Below are 18,739 nucleotides of genomic sequence, written 5' to 3' on the forward strand. Positions count from 1 at the left end.
ACATAAAAAATGATAGCCATTCTCAAATGACATTCTCCAAATGGCATTGTTGATGCCTCTTGGTTGCATGATAAGATCCATTGTAGAGCCAACAAATCGACAATGTTTTGCAAATCAAATGATGACACCTAAGAAAGATTCAAGGAATATGCCTCTTTTTTTGTCTTGAGAATTGACACATAAATATCTTGCTACTTGATAATGCCTTGTTATTTGGCTCCTTTTGCATGCTTGAGACAACAACAAATTGGCTTGTCAAAGTGACACCTAAGAAAGATTTAAGTTTTTGAGAATTGACACTCAAATACCTTGCTACTTGATGATGCCTTGTTACTTGGCTTCTTTTTCCTCCTCGAGACAACAAATTGGCTTGTCAAAGTATGTTACAGAATGTTCTCCCGTAGTGGCAACCTAGTTGGTAGAAATACTTAGCAAGTTACATGTGCTCATGGGTGCAATTCCTAGTTAAGCAACTCAAAGGGGGGTATTTTGTTGACATCAAAGCGTCGACGATCTGTGTGAAAATTACAAAATAGAGTGCAAAGGCATTGCATAAAAGCAAAAAAGCATATTGTAAAATGTTTCTCGAAACAAAAGATTTTAATGCAGTGGGACAAAAGTAGGGCTGACATCTGTGGGGGAGCCATTGTATCGTGGGTATTGGCTTTGAGGTTGTGGCTCCCTCCTGATGGCAAGAAAATGCTACTTTGGTTCTCTGACGCGTGAACACTACCTTGTGAAAAAGCTTCGCAACGCAGGGCCATCTTCCTTCACGGCCCCGGCCATGGATGTGAAAAAGCTTGGATCCCTTTTTAATGGTTTTCAAAATTCCTCGTTTGCCTGCTCTTTTCAGGAAGGGCCGAGCAGCAGCAGATCCGCCATAGCCAATCGGTTCAAGCTCACAAGGCTCCCTTCGTTTGCACGCTTCTCATTACTTTCGACAGCCATTCAATTCGCCTCCATCCCCCGCCTCATGTATCAGCTGCTCCCGCATTTCGCTCTCAGATCAGTCCATTCTGCTGGACGGAGAAGATTAAGACCCCATCCTGCTTTAGCATTGTCCGGATAAAAGCTTCCGGCTTCCCTTTCTTTTCCTCCTCCTTCCTCCTCCTCCTTTTTCTGCTTTGTCGCCATACGGCCAGCGAAGCGACAATGCCCCCGTTTCAAGGCTCCGGGTCTGCGTGTGGCCCTCCCGGTGTGAAAGCTTGCGTGCTCCTTCTCGCAGTGGCGCTCATTGGGTACATTCTCGGGCCGCCCCTGTACTGGCATTTCATGGAAGGTGTTGCTGCGCTCAAGCACTCCAACTCTTGTCCTCCTTGCAACCCCTGCGATTGCTCGCTAGAAAGCACGGGAACTCTCCCTCCTGGTACTTCATGCTTCTTGGATTTCCTGTCTCTGTTAGTCAGCCTCATCATCATAAATTTCTACCGTTTGATTACGAGGCTTGATCCACTATATCGCTTTTGTAGTAATAATGCACTGTCAAGTGCCCTTTGTTCTTCGCGGTTTTACACAGTTGTTGCTGAGTTGCTTCCTTTACAGCTGACTGTGAATTATAGACTGAATCCACTTTGCACCGTCTGCACTTTGCCATTTGATCTGTTCTGTATCTGTGTACTGTTAGCGGCCTTCGATGCAGATCTGCTTCCTTGCTAGGATGTTTAACGTTAATATTTATCATCAGTTTGCGTACAATCCAGTTGCTACTTTCTACGTTGTGCTTAATGGTCCATCGTAAGGATGCCTTCACAACAATGTTGGTAACTGTTGACGTTAATGTAAGTCCTCTTTTGGAGTTCGCATTCGCACATCATACAAATATAATGAATTATGATTGCATTTACACGTCAGGTATCCAGTAGTTGTTCCAGAATGTATGGATTGGTCAGTCTCTGCACTTATGTTCAATTTCTTTTATCTATAACTCTCTGCTAACAGTTCCGCATGAAGTTTCCACCCTAAAGCTTAACATGCATATTGGTTTCCCGCCAACGAGAATGACCATATATATATTTCCTAAAAAGCTGTTGGCATGCATATGTGGCCCAAGTAAGCTTCAAAACGAACATTTGGATTATTCAGTTCTTTAGCAAGGCTTTCGAATCTGCATTGCTTTGAGTAAAAGCAAAGGTAACCTAGAAGGGAAGGGTGCAGTATTGCATCCTCTTATGTTTGCAGGAATCCCCTTGGAACGATCCTGTCTCCATCTAGAGCTCTGTATTCAGATAATTTGTGAGTTGTTGTGTTCTGTGACAAGAAACTGATTGCATGTACAGAGGCTGCAGGTATCATGCAGCTTGAAGCCGAGGCTTGCCATGTAGCCATTGGTACAACACAAGTCAATACTAAGTATTGCACTCTCATTATATAGTATGTACAAATAGTTTTGGCCCTATGCAGCTTGTAGTTAAGGTTCGTGGTATACCTAGTGAATCCTGAAGTCAAAACATTCATTGTACTGCTCTTATTGTATAGTCATATCATTGCATCCAAAGTTTGAGTGGTTACACATGTGACATGATTTTTCCTCTTGCTCAGCTTGTCTGGGACAACTGTGTGGCTTTCAAGTAATCCATGAAAATTCTACAACTCTCGAGGAAAAATGACCAAAGCTCTAAAATGACAAGTTCTTGCATCTCATAAACATGTGATGATAGTGAATGCCTTTTGTTGTTGATGACATCTCTCATTTTTATTGCGTTGTTTAGTCTAAGACTCTACGAAGGAGACTCACTAGGTGGAATCCAGCTTGTACAAGAATACATTCAGACCAAGGCAACTAACTCCCAATCATGGGCCTGATCTTGATTATAATTCTGAGCATAACCTTTAGCACACCATATCTCTATTCAACAATCTATTTATTGACGAAAAAGACTAAAAAGCTACAATCCATTACCAAAATTGTTCAAAAAGAGCCTTGCAAAAACGTAATAGTCATTGGCAAACTCTGCTATTCCTTTCCAAAGGAATCCAATGTATGTAAACAACCTTATTTACATACTTTGAGATCTCCAAGGATTGAATCATGGCAGCTAGAAAGACAAAAGTCATCTTTAGTAAATAAAGGAACAAAGTGTAATATATGGATATTGATGCCTTGCTTGCTTGCTACCAAGGAATTTCAGCATACTTTGACTCATGTAACGGTCTAGTAAAGTGGGAGAAGTGTTTTGATGAAAGAGGCTGTTTTAAACTTAGTGTATTTGTTACATGTTTGATGTTTGATTACATGCTCAATCATCCCTTTATATTGTGTAAAGAGGTTATACTATTATGCTTGGTGTGGTTGCATTATGGAGAGTGTAGCCATACAAGAAGTTATATATGGAAGCCTAGCAATTTAAGTCTTACAATGAATGTGAAATGATTACCTCACGACTTGTAATGACAGTCAAACCTAAATTAACAAAAAGCCGTCCCCCCTTGGGTCGCCCGACTGGACCGCGCGCTTCACTTTTGCCATCTTCTTCATCATAGTCCTTCGGCGGACCTATGGAAGTCAAGTTATCATAAGTAGGCTGCTGCAAAAAGGGTGCACTTGCTGTATTTATGTGATAACTAGCACTATTAGATGCTCCTACATGACCAGTACCGAATCCTTGTGCTCCAACAATCCCTAGGGATGTAGATACATATCTATATGGCCAGCTTTGTGCCCCAAGCATCATGCCTATGTTGCCATACACAGGATTAGGCATTTCACTTGCATTACTTGGATGCATTGAGTGTAATGAGCCATGCATTGGCTGTTGCATACCATAGGGATTTGAGCCATACATTCTTGTATGTGGTGCTTATCCAACTATAGCATGAAAAATGATACCACCACTTAAGTATCCTTGTTGTCCCATGCTTGCATGTGCATAATTACCTTGCTGTCCATGTTCCCATGGATTGGCACTACCAAGTTGGCTATGCATTTGCACTTGTTGCCCCACGGGTACCAAGTGTTTGTGCTCATTAGGCATTTAGGGCTCTTCCAAAGAAGGTTTAGGCATTTTCTTTGGTTCTTGTGGCTGGCTTGAAGCTATAGAAAGTGTCTTTTTCTCTTTGCCTTTGTTGTCCTTCCTTGGGGCATTCATGAATCGAGAAAATCGGGGATCCTTTGCCAGTTCAACAAAAATATTTGCTGCTGTATGCATTCTATCCTTGAAGCCATCATTGAATTGTTCAGTCCCTTGTTGGTCATCAACCTCTTTATGCATTGAAGTGCCAACATTTCGGCCATTTGCCACATTTTCATCTTGCTGTCCATGTTGAGAACCATGCCCAACATTTGTCATTGTATTTTCCCCTTTACCACGTGATTGACCAAGGAGTGATGCATCCTCTCCACTTGATCCCATATCACCATGTGAAGACATGTTTGCTGTAATTCATTGCTGAGAGCGATTTCAATACTAGTGCAATAGTCCCAAGCTGCAATCAAGTGCGACGGGCCCACCAATTCAAAGGATTTGATGGTGTTCTGGCAATGGAACCTTGAAACTAATCTTCCTTTTGTGGATGGGTAGTAATTCCTTGATTACAACTTAGTTACAGCAGCAACATTTATTACAAAACTGAGAAATGCAAATTAACTCACAATCTTGGATAATAGACACCTTGTTGGCCCCAAAATTGGCACCCCTTTCGGTATTTCTTTAACTTTATTGAAGAAGAAGTTGATGTACAATGGGATTTTTCCAATCCCTTTTGGTATTCCAACTCCCTTGCTGTCCAAAATGACCAGGAAGTCTTCAATATGATTTGCCCCTTTATTCAGACAGTCAATTGGCTTTCATCCGCTTTGATGGAGATGAAAAATGCCCCAAATTCATTGATTGGTTGGTCCCTCCACTTGAATTTGATTGAAAACAGCTTCAGTCTTGTTGAATCCAAGCCTTGGAGCTTCCAATTTTTGGTACACTTTTTGAGGTTGCTACTAAGTTCTAATTTTTGTTTTGTAGATTAGGGTTTACAATAAAGAAATCTGAAATTTCTCACCCTTTGGTGATCTCAATGCTGTAATCTTTGGAGCAAGGCTGTAGAAAGGTTGGGAGATGAGAGAGAAATCTAAGGAGAGAGAAAATTCAGTCTTTCTTCATAAAGAATTGAAGAAAATCAATCATTTACTGTTGCTGCCGCTGTGTCTCAATAGCCCCTATAGATGCTATTGCTTGTTGCAAATTGGTATTCTCTTATCCTTGGCTACCTCAAAAGGTCCTCCAATGGCAGCAGATCAAATCAGTAGCATCTTCTCTCTCTCTCTCTCTCTCTCTTGTAGATTGAATACACTAAAATGTCTCTCTCCAGCCTCTAGAGATATTTTTTAGTTTTACATTAGTATCTTTGACAAGTCGCAATCTTTCCAAATGGTTTTTTCAACATTATTCATAATTAAATATTAAATTAAATTTCAATATTTAAATATTGAAAATAATCTAATAATTATTTCGGTAAAAAAAAGGCCAATAATTAAATTGGCTAGGTGAGAGAAAATTCAGACTTTCTTCACGAAGTATTAAAGAAAATCAATAATTTACTGTTGTTGCTGTGCCTCAATAGCCTGTACATGTTGTCGCCTGTTGCAGACTGGTCTTCTCCTATCCTTGGTTGCCTCAAAAGGTCCTTCAATGGTTGCAGATTAGACCAGCAACATCTCTTGCCTCTCTCTTGTAGGCTAAATGCACTAAAATGCCTTTCTCCAGCCTTTAAAGGCATTTTTCAGTCTTACATGGGCATTTTTGACAAATAGCAACCTTCCCAAATGGTTTTTTCAACATTATTTATAATTAAATATTAATTTTAGTCATAGAAACATGAAATGGGGAACGGGGACAGGGACGGGGACGGGAATGGCAAACCTAGGGAACGGGGATGTGGGAACGGGAACGGCATTTAAAAAATTAAAATTCATGAAAAAAAATTAATATTTCACTCATAATCCATGTGGACTCTAGAGTGTTAAAACTTCAAACCAAGGTATATAATCCACAAGGACAAATCATTTTAAGTTTTAACTTTAAGATATCATGCATCATTCTAAAACTACTCATTAGAAATTGAATTGCAACTTCCAAGGCTCAAGAGGTAAGCTATTCAATTATAAATAATAAAATCCATAATACATATGCCAAAAATGATAAAACAATGAATAATGAACTAAACTTTAAAGTCTAAGCTAAAAGAACATGCCTATGGTATCATTGCTAAAAAACTTAAAAGATTACAAATATGAAATTGAAGTCTAATATTTGAAAGAACATGCTCATTGCCCCAAAAAAGACTACAAATATAAAGTCTAATCTCTAGATTGAAGCAAAATGTGGCATGCCAAAATAGCCCAAAGGGCAACTGCAAGACTGCAAGACTCAAGTACAAATATAATATCGGCATGGCACGACTGTCAATAGCCCAAGTGTCACGCTATCATCAACAATCATAATATTATATATAATGTAAATGTGTCATGTATCATGAGACTCGTGATAAGTAAACTAAATCAAAGATCATGATCATGATCTGAGGCTGTTCTAGCCACTCTTGAAGTGCCAGCCTCATCATCATGTGTACCATGAATTGTTGCATCTCCCTCAACATTAGCATGTGTCTCCTCTTCTTGTTGCATCTTCCACTCTGTGAATGGATCAGGCTTTGTCGTCATACTGTTACATAACATCCTCAAATTAGCACTAACGAATACTAGATCGTTTGCCCTCTCCACACCAAGACGGTTCCTCTTCTTTGAAGCAATGTGAGTGTATGTATTCCATAATTGCTCCAAACAAGAGGAGCTAACTGACTGACTCAAAATACAGATGGCTAGTTGTTGCAACTCAGGACCATCTGAACCATAGTCCTTCCACCACAAAGTTGCCCCAATCTTACAACGATCCTCTTGTGCATCCCCACAACCCAAAGAACCCCGAAAGGTCTTATAACATGAAAGCTGATCTCTGATCTTTCGTCTAGTGCCATGATCAGGCACTAGACGAGACAATATAAGTCTCCATGCATCCATAACCTCAGTGTCATTCTCCTGACCCTTGCCTTGGAACTCAGGATTCACAACAAATGCAGCTGCATGCATGGGTGAGCTATAGGAGTTCCACCTCGTCACAACTAAATGGTGTATCTCCTCATACGCCTCATCATTTGGTGCCAACTCCTGCAACTTTTCATTCAGCCTATCCATAGCCTCATATACCTTGCCAATGCAAGGTTGCATAGCATCCATAACCCTCAATAAATGTACAATAGGTGATACCATAGCATCTATCCGCTTTACATCATCCCAAAAAGTGGAGTTATTTGCTTTCTCCAAGCATAAGATATCTATAGGAGTATCTGCCAATGTTGATGAGGTAAACTCATCACTAAGAAATAACTACCTCAAGGCACCACTGCATTCTCTTAGCCTGCCTAGCATCAAGAAGTTAAAGGCAAATCTGGTATCAGAGTATTTCAAAAGTGTCTTCTTCGACTGCAAAGAGAAGTGATGGCGAAGAAATTGGTGATTCAAAACAAAGCTAACTGTTTGAGCTTCTTACTCTATGACAGGTGCAATCCATGACAGGTTACCAATATCCTTTAGTAGGTTGAGAGAGAGAGAGAGAGAGAGAGAGAGAGAGAGAGAGATGGTAGAATGCCTGGTGAATGGGTTGGTGGAAAGGTTGATAGGGGGTGCCCAAGTAGTAGATGGAGAAAATAGCACCAAATAGATCACAACTAGATGCAGATAGATAGAACATGGCGTTTTCAACAATGTTTTGCTAGGTTGGAACGTTTCTCATAGAGTGACAAAAACAAAATAAAAAAAATAAAACAAAGCGGAAAAAACAAAAAGAAGTTCAAAGTGGTTTTTACATTGCCTTTGTGGATCTTGGAAGGCGATTGGGACTTCAATGCCTTGGTCTCTTTGGGATGTCCCTTTTGACTTTGGGGGGAAGATAACTATTGCCTCTGTAGTGTGGTTAGGTTCTTGGGCAGCCAACATGCACCCATGGACCAATGCCTTGGCTGCTTTGGGGCGGGACCTTTGGAGTTCCAATTTTGGGCATGAGAGGGGTTGCTAAGCTAAAAAAGAAGCATTTCACATTAATACTTAATTAGCTCATTTAAATAGCCCCCACACTCTAAACTTAATGCTAAAAGGAGTTTGTGTGTCCCATAAGCAAACTGCCACAGTTTAGTTGGTTCCTCATCTATAAATACATGGTGTGCTTGCTGCTCGGTCACTTAGCATCCCCATTCATACATTCCATCTTGTTTCATTCAATGCATCAGCCCTCATCAGCAGGTGGTTGTCTAGCCTCTTTGATGATTGCTGCCACATCACTTGAAGCCAGGTGCCTAGTTTCCAGCTTCCATTCAGGCCTTTGGAGGATTCATTCTGCTGTGTTTTACTGTTATCTGCAGACGTGAGCATCCTGCCCCTCATCTGGGCCAGCTTTGCTTGTTTTTTTGTCATCCTCAGCTAGGTGGCAGGCTGCTGTCTACTTTGCACCATTTCGGACAGACTCCATGTCAGCTGCAGCCCCTGGCCGGCCTTCCCATCTACCACCCTGATCAAATTGGGGCATATACGAATAAAAACCATATCTCCTTCTTTGAAGAGTCGCTCTTGTCTATTTAGATCTACATAGGCTTTTTGCCTATCCTTGTCGGTTCTAATGTCTTGTTTGATGGCCTTGACCTACTCATCCATTTCCTCTAGCATTTTCTTGGAAGCTTCTACCCTTAAGGTAGGATCTAAAAAATTCAATGGAGTAAGGCAGTCATGCCCATACAATGCTTAAAAAGGTGTCATTTGAATGCTCTACTGGTAAGAAGCATTATAGGAGAATTCTACTAATGGTAGATATTGGATCAATTTCTTGGGTTTATGGAAGCAATATGCTCTAAGAATATCTCCAATGACTTGGTTGACTCTTGTTGCCTGCTTGCTCAGACTAGTGGTTACAGCACTTCAGACCATCTGTGGCGGATGTTGCTTTTTGACTATTTCCTCAGCTTGCTCCCACAAGAGTCATTAGTTGTTGGACAGCTTGGCCTTCAAGCATCATGCACACACATTGATTCATATACAACATAAATTCATCGGAGTTATCTTTCTTCTTTGTTTGCATTTTGTGTTTTTTCGTGAATTATTGTATTTAGTTGTATTCATACTTTTTGTGCTTTCTTTGTGCAAACCCTAGCATATCTTCACATGTGTGCCACACTACCGACCTTTAAATTATAAAATAGGACTATATATTATATTCTTATCATGATTGGATACCTACAACATTGGTGTAAGGTATGGAATCCTATTTGCCCAACTCCCTAGAAGATGACAAAACCCAAAAAGATGGAAGAGATCCTTAAATCTTTATCACAACAATTAATAGAGAGCTAAATAAGTATCCGTTGTGAGAGCCCAAGCATGAACCTACACTCCACTTCCGTTCCACAAAGCCGTCTCCATAGTTGCACTCGTACATAGTACGAATTGGTTCGTACTATACGATTTGTACCTGTTAGCAGTCATGTTTGTCATGCCTTGTCATCTCCTGCCTGTGAGCCTCAGTCTGAGTTAGACGAGGACATTAGGAGCTTTGACATGTTTGTCATGTGTTATGATGGGGGAGGCTAGTCACTCTCGACTGGGTGTCTTAGGTTGTGTATTTCTTTTTGGCCTCTTTTAGTGGGCAGCCACTGGCTGCCTAGCCACTTTTTGGTCACTGTTGTGGGGCGCCCATTTTAGGGCACTTTTATGGTTTGCGCCCATTTTAGGGTTAGGGTTAGGGTTTGTCCGTTGCCTATTTATTGGCAGCCCCCCTCCCCACTTGATCACTTGTCTTCTTGCAGATTCCGACACTCCTTCTCCCCCGTGGTGGTGCTGCCATCATCATCAGCCTGATCTGGTGCCCTCACTGACGCTGTGGGCTGCGTGCAGGGACTGATCAGTCCATTTCAGTGTATTCAGTATTCATTTCAGTCAGTGCAGATTTCTCTTCCTTATTTTCAACTTTCTCTCTCTCTCTCTCCCTTCGTGTTCGTATTTCCTCTTCCGCAGCGCACTCTCACATGGTATCAGAGCCGAAGGAGAGTACACGGAGCTGAGTTTTACGCAGGAGAACACCCACAACTTTGCGTTTGCTGGTCAAGACGTCTCCAACAGCTGAGGTGTCACCTTCTGCACCATCTCCTTGATCAAGGCGGCCTGTTTTGGTGTCAACATATTTGCGTTTGCTGCTGGCGCCTTCTCCAGTGGCTGCCATGTCATCACCAACCTCTTCCTGCTTGCGTTTTCAGCCTGGGCGGCCCTCCTCCAGCTGGGCGACACCCTTCCAGCCTGCGCCTTGCTGTTTTGGCTGTTGTTCCATCGTCTGGCGGCTCTTTTCCTGCTGGCGACTTATTCCCAGGCTGCGTTTTCAGGCAGGCGGCTGTTTTTCTGAGGTGATTGCATCGTCAGCATTTGCGTTTGACATCATCCTTGCGTTCTGTGCAAGGCGGCCAGCTCAGGAGCTTCTGGTGTTTATGTTTCGGCACCGGCAACCTTCCCTTGTTGTGTTTTGGTGTTTGCAGATATCGAAGATGTCTTCTCATCAGTTTACAGGCTTTGATGACTCAGATGATGAGCTTTTGTCTCGACATTCATCTGAACGGAGGCGTGATTTCTATCACGAGGACCGTCGTCCGGAGTCTATTCCTCTTTCTCGTCCCCCTTCTATTCATGTATCTCGGTGATCCCCTTCCAGTGGGCCGACGATGCAGCCTTTGGTACCCCCTGTACAGGTACCCGTACTTCCTCAGCTGCCCAAAGAGGACCGGTTGGATGGCTCCAACTTTTCTTTATGGTCCTGCAAGGTGGAGTGTATCTTGGACTCCTTCGATCTTTGGGAGCTTGTTTCTATTCCTACTCCCCGGCCTATGGTGGATCCCGCAGATGGGACATCTATGGATCGCGCAGCCTTATGGGATCGGCTCAATTCTAGAGCCCGATCTTTCCTCTTTCTGAGTTTGCAGGATTCTGTCCTTGTTCATGTTCACAGGTTGAAGATTGCAGCGGACGTGTGGCAGAAGCTAGTGTCTCTCTATCAGCAGAAGACGTTTGCCCACCGGATATCTCTTGAAAAGAAGTTGCGGATGCTCGCTATTGATGATAGTCCTTCCATGAAGGACCACATCAATAGATTACAGGATATGAGGGATGAGCTTGCATCCCTCGGTCGGACGATATCTTCTGACGACATGGCTATGATTCTTTTGACTCAGCTACCATCGCCTCGGTTTGATGTCTTCTACACCAGCCTTCTTACATCGAGGACCCGTGAGAAGCTTCTATGGGAGGAGCTATCCCCGCTTGTCTTGGAGCATGACAGCGACTCAGAGAGGTCAGTGCTAGTGGATCCGACTCCACTAGAGCCTTTGTTGCAGGTTCGGGAGGACAGAAGAAGAAGACGAAGTCAAAGGCTAAGCAGAAGGACAGTTCTTCAGGCTCTGACTCAGATTCAGAGAGACCGAAGTGCCCACACTGTGGGAAAGGGACACATCCCGAGGAGAAATGCTGGAAGAAGTACCCTCACCTTCGTCCGGGAGCGAAGGGTGGATCTACATCGGAGCCTTCTTCTACCTCTACACCAGCTGTTACCCATGAGTCAGTGTTCCTTCATATCCATGCTTTGGAGGAGGATCCTTCTTCCATGGCTGCAGTGTCTTCTGCGCAGCCTTGGTTAGTGGACAGTGGTGCTTCGAGTCATATGACTCCCCGAGGTGATTTGTTACAGGATCTCCGTCCATCAGAGGGTTCAGTCACTGTTGGTGACCTTTTATCGGTGCCTATTAGTGGTGTTGGCACATTGCCTTTGTTTACAGACCGACCTACGAGCTTCCTTTCACAGGCCCTACATGTTCCGGACTTGGGCCTTCCCCTCCTCTCAGTTTATGGCCTTACGAGGCTTGGCACACGAGTGATCTTCACCGAGCATGCCGTTGTTATTGAGGATTCTCTTACAGGAGCTGTCTTATCTACAGGTTGGCAGGAGAGTGGGCTTTACAGGCTCCATTCCCCTTCTTTGATGCAGGGTCCTCCGAGGCAGTCTATTGCTACACCCGTTCCTGCTTGTGCACCTTCTATTCCACAGGTTCCTTCCCATCCCCCACCCTCTCCTCCGGTGGTTCCCTCGTACCCCCCATCCCTTTCAGAGGGGGACGATCTTGGTGATGTGGTTGTGGATTCCCTGGCCCCTAGTGTTTTAGAGGGGGCTTTCCAGGATCGTGAGGAGCTCCTTCAGCGGCAGTCTACATCGACGGACTTCATCGACATTGGCATTCCTCTTGCCACCCCAGGATCACTTTCTTCTTCGGCCTTCAGCCACATCCAGGATCTGAGAGGGGGTGTTAGCAGTCATGTTTGTCATGCCTTGTCATCTCCTGCCTGTGAGCCTCAGTCTGAGTTAGACGAGGACATTAGGAGCTCTGACATGTTTGTCATGTGTTATGATGGGGGAGGCTAGTCACTCTCGACTGGCTGTCTTAGGTTGTGTATTTCTTTTTGGCCTCTTTTAGTGGGCAGCCACTGGCTGCTCGGCCACTTTTTGGTCACTGTTGTGGGGCGCCCATTTTAGGGCACTTTTATGGTTTGCGCCCATTTTAGGGTTAGGGTTAGGGTTTGTCCGTTGCCTATTTATTGGCAGCCCCCCTCCCCACTTGATCACTTGTCTTCTTGCAGATTCCGACACTCCTTCTCCCCCGTGGTGGTGCTGCCATCATCATCAGCTTGATCTGGTGCCCTCACTGACGCTGTGGGCTGCGTGCAGGGACTGATCAGTCCGTTTCAGTGTATTCAGCATTCATTTCAGTCAGTGCAGATTTCTCTTCCTTATTTTCAGCTTTCTCTCTCTCTCTCCCTCCGTGTTCGTATTTCCTCTTCCGCAGCGCACTCTCACAGTACCGTACCGTACCGTACGAATTCATACGAATTCGTACCAAAAAACAAGCATTTTTTTTTTTTGGGTTTTTTGTTTTTTGTTTTTGTTGCGTGATTGTTGTCGTTGGTGGTGGTTTGGGTTGTTGACTGTTGTTGTTATGGTGGTGGTGGTGATTTTGTAGCCTTGATCGATCAACCAAGAAAGGTGATGGAAGCTTGATTAGACTCCTCATATATATTTTGTTATGATTTATCCTAGAGCCAAAGGCCATACATAAGGTATTCAAGTAGTTCCAAATGTTTCTAATTGATGTCCCTTCATTTTTCACAACATGTTTGTGTCATCAATAAATAAATTCAGCACCATTTGAGAATCATCAAGTAGCTTAATCCTATTGATTTTACCTTTGTTCATAGCTCATTTTGCACTACTCAACCCAAAGCATTAGTACACATTGCTAATAAAACTAGGCCAGAGGATAGCTTGGCCTAATGTACCTTCTGAGAGTACACGAATTAGTGAATGTACCATTGGTAGCTGCTTTAGCCTTAGTAATGCCAAACAAAACCATAACAAAATTCATAAATCTTTTACCAAAACCTTTGGTGGTTTATTTGGTAATTGTTGGTCTCACAGGTCATTTTGGCCTCTTGTAGGTGTTAATAAAGCATCTCATGTCATTTCATCTCTCTCTCTCTCTCTCTCTCTCTCAACCTTCTCTCTCTCAAGCATACATGCCTCTTATTTGTATGATCATTCATGTATGATGTATCCACTCCTATGTATGTACTTGTAAGTTGTCGCGCATGTTGCACATGCGGCATATGCCATAGAGGTTTTGGCATGTTACCCTCAAGTATTTATCTTATATACTCCAATAGCATTGGTATTTAGACTCTTAACATATGTTCTATCATCTATAGTTCAAAATAATGAAGTTAATTTTTTTCCGTACTAATATCGTATCGTATCTTATAAAATCTTAAGGTACCATTTAGTACCATATTTTATCGTACCGTACGGTACTGTACTTTTCGTACCTGACAACTATGGCCGCCTCATTGTCTAATCCGTCACAACTTTTCAAATGTTGCACGGTCTTCCTTCGTCTCTAGCCACGATCTACCATAAACACTCCAAATTGCCGATCTCTTGAACACTCCAATTTGCCAATTAGACTTCTCTAAACTATTCCATGAAGTAAGCATGAACAAAAGCAGAAGAAGATTGTGTTTGTTAATAGTCATGATTAGCTTCATGATGTCACAACTCTATAGAAACAGAATTTGTATCCTTTTTCATTAATTTGTCTATATAATGATTTATTAAATTTGTTTCCTTTGTACTAATTAGATATAAAGAAAAGTGCATTGGAGCTAGCCACTGATGAGTGGTCACAGGTTATGGTGGACCCACGCGGTGGGTTAGAGAAAAGATAGTTCATACTTCCACCTATATGGCCCGATTGGGCGCCTGTGACTAGAACACAGAAAGGATTGATGCCTTGAAGTGTGGGCTAGATCCGCCAGAACAGATAGTTACAATCAACAAGATGGCATGATCATGAAATGCTTGTACAATGTGCATGTGTGGGTTGAAAGCTTGAAATGCGCATTTCTTAGTATAGGAAAGTCACATGAAGATTTTGATACCGTTTTTGCGATGTACGCAGAAAAAGCTTTCATATGACACCCATATTGGAGGGGTCCCTAAATTTTAGGAGCCTCGAATTAGCCTAAAAATGCTACTCCTAAAAAATAGGGATGTCATTCTAAAAATAGTAAATTCTGTACTCTGACTGTGCTTACTAAATCTGGTTGTTTTTATTCTTGACAGTAATCAGCCCAAAAAGGAAGGCCATAGAGAAGAGACAAGTGTCAAGACACTTGCCACACAAGTTCCAAGTGTCCCACCACTTGTCACATCTCATGACATGTGGCTGGACACTTGTCTTGTGCTACTCCACTTTCCCCTTTTGTACTAGCTCTTCCCTCTCCTATAAATAAGAGCTCGTTTTTCTTTATTCAGCATCATTTTTCTTTGCTGTAAACTCATGTACAGCACCCACAAATAGCCAGAAACTGGCCCTATCCATCCCCATCATCATCCTCCAGTTCTCCATTATCAAATTCCTCCATATTCCCTCTTCTATCACTGCTGTTTTACAGGACAACAAGCCTGTAAATTCATTACAGCACCTCCTTCTCGAGCTCTTTTTTCCATTTTAGCAACAAGAAGTAAGCCCTATCCATGTACTACTGATCAACGATGAAGAAATGCTGATTTCCCCTCTTTCTTCTCTCATACTGTAAAGAAATCAGTTCTTATCATTGCATAATAGATAATGCATGTGTGTTTGTACATCTTTGCATGATCTTGTGAGAGTGAGAATTACTTCTCCTCACTCTCAGGTTGATTGTAAGTGAGCTCTTCCCTAAGGGACTTGGATTGAGCAGAAATACATTCCTTCGGGGGGGGGGGGGGGGGGTTTGCTTATCTTCAACCCTCAATCTTATCTCCATTACTTTTACATTTTCATGGCTGTAATTTTGTGAGTAATTTTCATTTTCAGCTTTAAGTGTTCATTCTCTTTTATATTAAATCTCGAAAACAAACGAATATCATAATTGTTAAGCATATTACGTTGTTCGGGGCGTTTACAGTGGTATCAGAGCTTTGGCTCGGTCCTCACCCCAACACTGGTAGTGCTTACAATTATAAGTTTGTTTGTTTTCAGCCCTTGCATTGAGTGCTTGAGCATATTTTTCTTAGAGTCTCAATGGATCAGTCGAGTGCTATCGTGCAAGACATTTAAAGTCTTAGAGAGGAGAATCAACAAATTCGTGAGCAACTTCTCAAACTGGAAAAAGTTGAGAATCCCAAAGAATTCAAGGAAAGAAGCCCATCTGCTTCAAGGAGACAAAGCCATACCAATGAAAGGAGCCGATCCATTTGGTATGCAAGCTCAAAAAGGCACTATATGGTTTGAAACAAGCTCCTAGAGCTTGGTATGCAAAAATAGATGCTTTCTTGCTTGGTTAGGGGTTTTTAAACAACTCATCTGAGTCTACCCTTTACGTATGTAAAGAAGGGGGATCTATGCTGATTATATGTCTTTATGTTGATGACCTTTTGCTCACTGGAACACATGCTGATCAAATTTCAGCATTCAAACAAAATTTGCAGCAAACTTTTAACATGTCTGACTTGGGAGTTTTGCATTGCTACTTGGGCATCCAATTCATACATAATGCTCGAGGTATTGGGCTATCACAGTCAAGGTATATTGGGCAGCTTCTTGAGAAGTTTGGCTTACAGGATTGCAAGCCAGTTTGTACTCCCATGGAACCTGGACTGAAACTGTCATTACATGATGACAGTGATTTGTTTGATATACATACATATGCTCCTGCTGTTGGATGTGTTATCTATCTATGCAATACTAGGCCGGACATACAGTTTGCAGTTTCAGCCTTGAGCAGGTATATGTATCAGCCACGTATGTCACATTGGCAAGCTGTCAAGCGTGTTTTTCGCTACTTGCAGGGTACTCGTTCTCTTGGGTTGCTTTATGCCAAGGGGGGACCACTGCAGTTACATGCTTATAGTGATTCTGATTGGGTTGGTGATTATGATACACGTTACTCCACTAGTGGCAATTGTTTCTTTCTTGGCTCTTCTTGCATTTCTTGGCTTAGCAAGAAACAATCCACTGTTGCCACATCGTCATGTGAAGCTGAATACAAGGCAGCTTTCACTACCACAGTTGAATGCGTATGGCTTAGATGCTTGCTAGCTGATTTGGATGTATTACTGAGCCTACTCCTTTGTTCACTGACAGTCAGAGTGCCATTGCAGTGGCACGGAACCCAGTGTTTCATGCTCGCACAAAACACATTGAGATTCATTATCACTTTGTTAGAGAGAGGCTACATGTAGGTGATATCAGCCTTGTCTATTGTCCTACCACCAGTAATGTGGCAGACATCTTTACCAAAGCTCTTCCTCGTGACAAATTTGAAGCATTTCACGATGCTTTAAATTTGATATCCTTTGGTGGCGGATGATCCTTGTACTCTTGATTACTCTTCACTCCAGGGGGGTTTGTTGGGTATTTGACTCACGCCTCACTTACGGCTACGCTCATATGGGAGTGTCGGTGATCAGTAGGACACTGGGGCACTTTTTACTCTCGGTAGGAGAGGTTTTTTTCCCCAGACTTATGGTCTTATTGTCGTATGTACTAATGTGCTTATGTTACACACATTTGGGCACTTAGTGTGTGTCGGGTGTGAACACCTCCTACAACCCTAAGGTTTAAGGGTTGTACTTTGTACTTTCTGGTTACACTCATTCAGTCTATTCTCTTGGGTGTCGTGCTTCAACTCTGTCTCTCACTCTCACACTGTCTACTGAATCCCAGCTGTACCTCGATCCTCCCATCTCACACTTGTTGAGGAGCAGCGTGGCTAGTTGGCGCATGTGAGGCATGGGCTGTGGGAGGAGAAAGGGGTTGTCGCGTTAGTTGCTGGGCTTGTTGGCTCAACACAAAACTATTATGTGTGGATTGACAACGCTTGCAGGAGTTGAGATGTGGCAAGATTGATGGTGCCTGAGTTAGGAGCTGTTAGGCATGTGCTATAGAGGTGATATACACAAGTTGTTGGTACAAAAACTATCAAGATGAGGCAACATAGGGTGTTGAGTAGGCCAACATAGGTAAGTAGATGTCATTGGGAGCGGGTGAGATTTGATGGGATTGGAGCATGCAGTCATGGCGATGGTGGTGGTGGCAATGGCTGAGAAGAGGTATGTTGTGATACCACTGCTAGGTTAGGGTTAAGTAGCACGCGTGCGCACACACACACTCAATGAACAAGTGAACAACAAGAGAGAAGAGTGTGTTGGAATGTCACATCCACTAGGTGAGAATGATATGAAAGTACAATTCCTAAGGCACTAAGTACCACACCCATTGACAGGTGTTTATACAAGGAAAAAACCCTTCTCTAGCTATAGCAAGTATAAAGTACCCATGGATAAGGGAGTGCTCACACCAGAACTTAGGAGAAACACGACAAGTGTAATATGGCTAAGAACAACTCAAACTCACCTTTGGTAGTATTCATGAAGACTTTGCCTTTGGAAGAAGGCATTTTAGTACCATTCTTTTCATCACATTCTTTCTTTCTACTTCCGTTCCATGTGTGGTTGTGTTGGCCTAGGTATGGAGTAATTGTGGGAGAGAGAGAAGAGACAAGTAGTTTGAAATATAGGTCCCTATAAATAAAATGAAATTGATTATAACGACTTCACCTTCCACATATCATGTTGGGCTCGTCACTTCTCTCTACTTAATGATTCACATAATAGCTTCACCTTTCACTTATTAATCTTTGGCTCCTAGCGTCTTGCTTGTGTCAAGACTTTGTAGTAGCTTAACTTTTCACTAGTCAAGATTCAACTTTTCACTTCCTTTCTTGTCACATGTTGGCTTTGATACCTAGTGTATGTGAGAGTGTGGAATAGAAGAGAATCATGAATGTAGGGTGTAAAGTCCCTTAGGGTGTAAAGTCCCATTAATCTCCGTGTGTATAAACTTACGGGTGTGAATACACCCTTATTTGTATCCTAACATATACATACATTTCATTCTTTGTGTACCGTAACACTAACTGGTACACTCATCTTGGAATTCTCTCTCTCACTCTCACTCTCAGCTCTGCTCCTGCTCCATTCCTGTCTCGCACTCCATTGCACTCTCACCACAACAAATTGGTATTAGAGCTACGGCAACAGTTTGCGCGCTTCCCAAGAGTGCAAGTCAGCTTTGTGCA

The 18,739-nt window shown here is 42.6% G+C and overlaps 2 protein-coding genes across 3 annotated transcripts in view; one reads left to right on the plus strand and one right to left on the minus strand.

The window, feature by feature from the left end:
• The first annotated feature begins 738 nt into the window (after positions 1-738).
• Positions 739-18,739, plus strand: part of LOC148011829 (uncharacterized) — a 30,550-nt gene continuing 12,549 nt past the window's right edge. Inside the window, exon 1 of one of the 2 annotated variants that reach the window (XM_087670959.1) lies at positions 739-1,366. In XM_087670959.1, the coding sequence (XP_087527085.1) occupies positions 1,153-1,366 (214 nt within the window). In that variant the 5' untranslated portion in view covers positions 739-1,152. The remainder of the gene's footprint in view (positions 1,367-18,739) is intronic. The other variant, XM_087670958.1, reaches the window with a different exon arrangement.
• Positions 6,414-7,289, minus strand: LOC148011830 (uncharacterized). The gene has a single exon (XM_087670957.1). The coding sequence runs from the start codon at positions 7,253-7,255 to the stop codon at positions 6,488-6,490; it is 768 nt and encodes a 255-aa protein (XP_087527083.1). The 5' UTR covers positions 7,256-7,289; the 3' UTR covers positions 6,414-6,487.

The sequence above is a fragment of the Lygodium microphyllum genome, chromosome 28 (assembly GCF_053477565.2).
Source record: "Lygodium microphyllum isolate KBCC chromosome 28, Lygodium_microphyllum_v1.1.10, whole genome shotgun sequence".
NCBI classification, from domain to species: domain Eukaryota; kingdom Viridiplantae; phylum Streptophyta; class Polypodiopsida; order Schizaeales; family Lygodiaceae; genus Lygodium; species Lygodium microphyllum.